At 40.2% G+C, this 6824-nt stretch overlaps 1 protein-coding gene across 3 annotated transcripts in view; it reads right to left on the bottom strand.

Moving 5' to 3' along the window:
- Positions 1-3659: 3659 nt before the first annotated feature.
- Positions 3660-6824, bottom strand: part of LOC144125642 (uncharacterized) — a 45625-nt gene continuing 42460 nt past the window's right edge. For all 3 annotated transcript variants that reach the window (XM_077659216.1, XM_077659215.1, XM_077659217.1), the window contains exon 13: positions 3660-6476. In XM_077659216.1, coding sequence (XP_077515342.1) covers positions 6369-6476 — 108 coding nt within the window. In that variant the 3' untranslated portion in view covers positions 3660-6368. The remainder of the gene's footprint in view (positions 6477-6824) is intronic.

The following is a 6824-nucleotide window of genomic DNA, read 5'->3' as shown; positions in this document are numbered from 1 at the left end:
GCAGGGCACCCAACCAGAACCCCGTTCTGTTCGACATCCCTGCCTCCCTCTTCCTCTAACTGGCCGCTTAATTTAGGCTGAACTACAAGCCGGAGCGGACACAATCACTCCATGGACTTTCTTTACAAGGACATTGGCAGCACGCATTAGCCCAGTAATGCTCTCGTATCTTGCGTATATAGCGTTTTAGGGTTACGATGGCCCTACATGCCAGTCTGTTGACAAAACCTATCCTGCACTGAATCGTTTCACTTTCAATGTCTAAGATGAAATGCGAACTTCTCCAAATAAAAAGGTTTGTAAGCTGCATGGCTGCGCTTCTGTATGCTGAATTACCAAATAAAGGGGAACTGTTCATGTCGCTATCCCCACAAGGAGTGGCCCCACACAAGTCTGTAAATTAGTACAGAACCGATTCCACTCCGAAACAGTTAGGTGTAGGCCACCTAAGAATTGCCCAAATTAAATTCAACATCTTTATATTCGAGACATGTCTTGATCATGAAATTCTTTCCTAGCTCTCTTCCATCCTGTTCTAAAGGTCAGTAAGCTGACTATACCAAAGGTCCTGAATGCTAATATTATTTAGCTTTCTTTTGAGTGCGCCTACGAAGCCACTGGCTTTCTACGCGTTTATTTCAAATCGAGATCAAGGTGTGTAGCTTTTAACTAGCCCACCATCGCTGTTGCACACTCTTGCTGTGCCCTGTGGCCAGAAACACGAGCTTTATATATTCCTTGTGTGCGAGTTCGTGAAACTAATATTTTCTCCGAGAGCAGCTGGGGGTCCTCTCATTGGAAAAGGTTTCCTTAGCATACAGATAGACATGCTGTGTTAATGCATGTTGCGCCTTCATTTTGACAAAGCCAGCCATGCATGAGCCGGCCCATCAGACAGTTCGTTAAATATAATGGCGGAGCTCTGCGCCCGTGCAGTTTTTTTTTGTGGAAATGCATGTGAAGAACAGCAACTGATTTTTTGTTTGCCAGTGCTAGGCTTTGACTACATTTGTAATCACAATTGTTTAGTACTAGACAAAGTGCAAATGCAAAACTATTATTTTCTACTTATAGCCCTATCTTCATTCGTAAACCTTGTTGTAGATCTTGAGCACTTGTAGGGAGTAATTCAGTAGCCTTCCTTAAAAGTTATTGTAATAGTAATAAGTAAGACTCAGCTGTTTAACCTTCTAATTCTGCTCTGAAATTGACAAATTTTCGTGCCGACTACATAGCTTTTTATGTGGCGCAAGTTGCCTCATTTCTGCTACACTTTTCTTTACCGAAGGCGCAGGTTGCACTAACTTGCAAACATGTGCACAGAATTTTTTTTGTTTCTGGGATAAAGGAGCTTTCCTGGCTCATTTTAGAGTACCAGGAGCACAAAGCACAACTGCCATTTCGCGCACCTTCACTTTTAACACATCATTGTTGATCTCGACACCATGAAAGTTTGAGGTATTTTATAACTCCGATTCCAATCCAAATTGCCACGAAATACAGTTGAAATAAAGCAAATTGTGCATCCCATTAGATGTATAGGAGCCAAGGCAACGGACTCGTTTCAACTCATTAAAAACGCTCACAAAAACTTGCTTGCAAAGTATTTTCTGAGGCTCTACGAATTTGCTAACTAAAGCGCAAACACATCCGCTCAGTTCGAATTCATGACCGCTGCTGTTTTTAATACACAATCCAGTTAAACGAAATATGGTCAGTTCCTTTTAGTTTAAAACAGCATAATGCAACTTTTTTCTCGATTTAGAATTACTATGTACTGAAGGTGTTCCAGGGATATTTTAAAGGAAATTGGAGGTTTTTTTTAAGATCATCAAGGTTCACTTTTTTGAAATTTTCAAATTAGATAATTTGAACATCTAATTAAAAATGATCTCCCCGATATAGAACTACAATTGCCCAGCTATAGTACACAGAATGGATTAATATTGAAAAATTAAATGGATTAATACTGAAGTCTCATTGTCCTAAAAACTGCCCTTATTGTAATGCTTACTTTTTTGTCAATGGCTGCAATTGTGCTGCAAAATTATGAGCAGAAAAATATTTTCACATTGCTTCCAACAGTAAAGTTTGCATACAATTACTGCAAAAATAATCGTGTTATACAAAATTTTATTTCACTTTCTGCAGAAATCCAAACTAGCTGCTAAGTGCGATTCTCTTGTGCACACATTTTCCCACCACATATAAACATTTCATTGAAAATAAAGTCATGGGACCTCTATTACCACTCTTATCTACACACACCTATATACATACAGGGTGTTTCACCCACAATTTTTAAAGGTAGCCTTTTTGAGTTCAAAAAGTGCTTTTTTTGGAGTAGTATTGTCAGTGGTGTAGTACATCACAATACAGCTAAGAGGTGCTTTCAAGCTGGTTAACTAATACTGAATGGTTAAGTTTTCAACTATTACTGCTAGGCTCCGTTATTATTGAGAGGCATGTAGCCCACCGTAAGCAATATCCATATCAGTTTTTGGAATTTCAAAAATGCAATTACCCTCGCAGCTCTGGCTCGACAAAATTTGGCTTTTTAAGCCAGTTACGAGCACTGGAGGGCTTGCTTGGCCTGCATGCTTTCAAAAGCGCATGTATTTTGGCACCATGCAGCCAAATTCTGTCGAGCCACAGCAGCAAGGGCAATAGTTTTTGAAATTCCAAAAACTGATATGGTAAGACATGCTAAAGGAGTCAAAAAGCATGTAAAAATGTTTGTTTTTTGTACAGTATGCTCCCTTTAAGACCAACTTGAAGGGACCAGAGAATTTGTTTGTTTTATGAAGAGTTCCTCTTAACATAAGTTCCCCTAAAAGATGTGAGCTTGCTAGATCTTTCCCTATACCGGGTGTTACAAGGAAGACAAGTTATTTTCAAAGATAAATTTTTGAGGCAAAAATATGGCTTTTGAGGCATAGTACTGCCAGGGTTGGCGGACGCCAGAAAACCGGTGAATCATCTTAACTAGTAAGATGGCTAACTTGTAATAAATAACATTTTAACTTATTAGAGTTTGGCGTTTAGTTCCAATTGGAGATTTGTAGTTGACTGTTAGTAACGAATAATAATAATAATTGGTTTTTGGAGGAAAGTAAATGGCGCAGTATCTGTCTCATATATCGTTGGACACCTGAACCGCGCCATATGGGAAGGGATAAGGAAGGGAGTGAAAGAGGAAAGGAAGAAGGAGGTGCCGTAGTGGAGGGCTCCGGAATAATTTCGACCACTCTGGGATCTTTAACGTGCACTGACATCGCACAGTACACGGGCGCCTTAGCGTTTTTCCTCCATAAAAACGCACCCGGCTGCAATCGAGCCCAAGCTTGACACTGCTGCGCAGAGAAAACCCGAATTCTAAAGCTCACTGGTGCATGTGTCATCACTGGGGCTCCAAAACACTGAGTTCCCCACTCTAAAACACCAATACCTCACTGATTTTATGTGGAGTGAAGATAGTGATTTAGATCTATATGTGAACATGTGTGAATCTTGAAAAACATTGGAGATATTTGCAAACAGATATTTACAGCTGTCTAGAAACTGCTACAGTGCTGCTAATAAATGGTATCAGCAAAAACTCACCTCGCATTCTTTTTTAAATAAGAAGGATGTCCAAATGTCAATTACGACAACGCAGATGAAATAAAACTCCTTTATTCTCATTTGTGCTGGCATCAGCATTCTCTCCAAGTATACAAATAATGCACACAAGCGACAACAATGCATAGATACCAAAACAGTCAACTGATAGACAGCGTAATAGGAAACTACACACAAATGATTCTGCAAGAAAGCACAGCACTTCTGGCATAATAGTGGTAACAGTATCAACATGCATTTAGTTGCCCCTACACAGTTTTGCTTACTTAAAAACAACAGCAAAGCTCTGCTATGTGACAGCAAAGCTCTGCTATGTGACACCAAACCAAGGAATGAGGTACTTATGGAACATTCTTGATAAAAAAAGCAAAGAAATAAATCCAAGTCTTCATGTGAGTTTGATATGACTACTGGCCACTAAAAAACTGGCCACCAGAGAAAAACTAAAAATGCACTTCAGCCTCGTATTTCAGACTTGAATCATGCAAGTATGTAAAACATAAGCCTGCCTCATAAGATGCTACACAGGACATGATGGCACGATCCTGTTATAAAGCAAACATACACAGTTATTCAACAATACACCAGCCCCGATACCTCAGCAAGGGAAATTAGAGCAAAGTACACAGATATTTAAGGAAACATTTCCCGACACTTCCAAACATCTGCACACTACTGCAGCACACCTCTGGTATATATATGGAACAACAAAGCTTACTGCAGCACTTAAGCACCTATTTTTGAGGCCGACAACATGCTGTCAGTTGCCTGCAGCACTTCCCTAAGAACACATTTTCTTTCACTGCTCCTCTAAATGGTAGCAAATGCCGAAATACCACACATAAAGGTAAGGAATAACAACAACATCACACTAGTGCTATATGTTTTCCTCACCTAGTAAACACTCATTTCCCATCACATTTCACTAAACACTGCATCACAGGCTCTACTGAGAAACTTGTTTTCCTGATAAAAATTGACCATTACCTTTTGTTTTTCCCGTTTGCATCCCACTCCCGAGACATGCCATGGATATCTTTGTGACCACCAGTCAGTTACAGCCATGAACTAAACATGTTCCTATTCAAGTGTTGCATCACTAAGTGCTTGAATGCTAATCCGAATATATACTCTTTCTTTTACATGTTTTAGGGAAATTCTTCACCCTTGCAGAAGTGCAACTAGCAAAACCAACAAGGTAGAGCAATGCAAAATATTTTAGAAGACGTTTCTGGTATGGTTAAAAGTTACATGCCAAATTGTTTCTAGCCAGAAAATTAAAAGCTGTGGACATATGCTACATTCAAAGTACCTGACTAAAAATAACGGGGGGGGGGGATGCAAATTTTACAAGCCTAGCTCTCATCTAGCAATTAGTCAGCAGCAACGCATCCATGCAAGTTGATACAACCAACAATGTCCATCTGTAATTTTACTAACTCTTACTTTGTACCTACCCTCACTGCCTGTGTGACTACCAGACTGGACATAGCACAATATGTGAAAAACTGCATATGACATACCAAGTGTGGCACACCTTGAACACACAATATACCAGAAAAAAAATTGTGGGGCATGCCTGCCCCAGTCTGTGAAATGATTGCGCGAGTGTTTCTATAATGTAGCCAAAAAATAATGCTAAAGGTTCGTTTTTTTTTTTAAAAACAGGCAGCACAGACGTAACATCTACATTATCAATGTGAGCAAGCTTTGCAGCTCAATATGACTGCATATGTAGAAGAAACGTGTTGACATAGCCCTCACTGTAAAGCATTTAGCTTTGTATACCTAAGCAAACATTGCAGATGACTGAAGAAAGAAGTGGCAAGAAACAAGAAAATCTTATGAAGTAATTTTTTACCTCCCAATCTCTTCAGTGTGGAGCCATTCACAGAACTCATAAAAGACTATATGAATAGCACTACAATAAAAAGGTGACCACCTTGCACACAATATTACTATATGCAAGTACTTCAGCATGATTTAGAATGCAACTGAAACAACAGTCACATTATTACTCAGATATGTGACGAATGGAAGCTAGTGCAGATACCATAAGAAAACCAGGCTTCTGCAAGTCCTTACATAGTCTGGAAACTTGACTATGGCAGTCCCCATGCACTGCAATAATTGTACACATGTGCAAGACTACATCTTTAAAGTCCAGAAAGTGTGTCAAAGGAAGATTAGCAGTTTCCTTACACCAGTCATGTCTAAATTTCTTTTGTAGTCATCATTAGCAATTAAAAAAAAAGGAAGGCATATCTAGAATGCAAAGATAAAAAAGGGGATTATGTGGGTTGAATAATGGTGCGGGTAGACTTGAGAATATGCCACATAGTTACTGGCCCTTCATGAAAATTGTTCTTGCCTGTGTTCTCATTAATACTTCCCACTTCATCTTTCTTTTTGTCCATGACATCACATTTCAAATCACACTGTTAGGCAGAAAAGGATCCTGGCTGATTTAATTTTGCACCAAGTCACCATATGGAATTTTGTGCACAGCTGAAAGTGCGGACTCAACATTTCCAACGACAAGACGCTGCAGTTAAATCCACAAAGAGCCACTGCAGCTTAGGCCATCTCAAAACATTTGCACCACAATAACAGATCAAAAATGCTGCCCAGCTGATGGCAGCCAATAATTAACAAGGTACACATGGTTTCTGTCTACGCTTCCCCAGTGGGCATCAAGACTGAGTAGACACCGCTTCCCTGGACTGCGCTTCGATTAGCAACCAGCACTAGCCAACTTCCTGGCCATCTGCACAGCTCTGGACGTGGGCAATGTACAGCGAGCGCGATGTGCAGGCTTGCATGCACAGAGGACACGGCAAGAGAGACTCCATCCCCTGCAAGTGGTATGATGATACAGTTTGTGAAGCCAGGATAAATCCAGAAATTATGCACAGACAAGGAAACTAGATGTATACTGCTGCTGTTTGCTTAGAACCCTGCTCATTTCCATGCACTTCTTAGGTAAATGTGTCTCCTTGTTTCGTCATTAAATCAGCTGTAAGCACCAACTGGTGTGTCTTTTACAGCTAAACCCACCTGGCAAATTGATTTATTGTACAACATTGACCTGACCTGAGTACAGAGTCAACTTTCTTTCAGGAAGGGTGCAGCAAACAAGAGAGCCCGGAATAGAAACCACAAGCTGGGGAGACACTAAACTTGGCCCAGGACCTCGAGTGTGA

The sequence above is a fragment of the Amblyomma americanum genome, chromosome 3 (assembly GCF_052857255.1).
Source record: "Amblyomma americanum isolate KBUSLIRL-KWMA chromosome 3, ASM5285725v1, whole genome shotgun sequence".
Lineage (NCBI taxonomy): Eukaryota > Metazoa > Arthropoda > Arachnida > Ixodida > Ixodidae > Amblyomma > Amblyomma americanum.
This window is presented reverse-complemented; position numbering and strand designations above follow the sequence as displayed.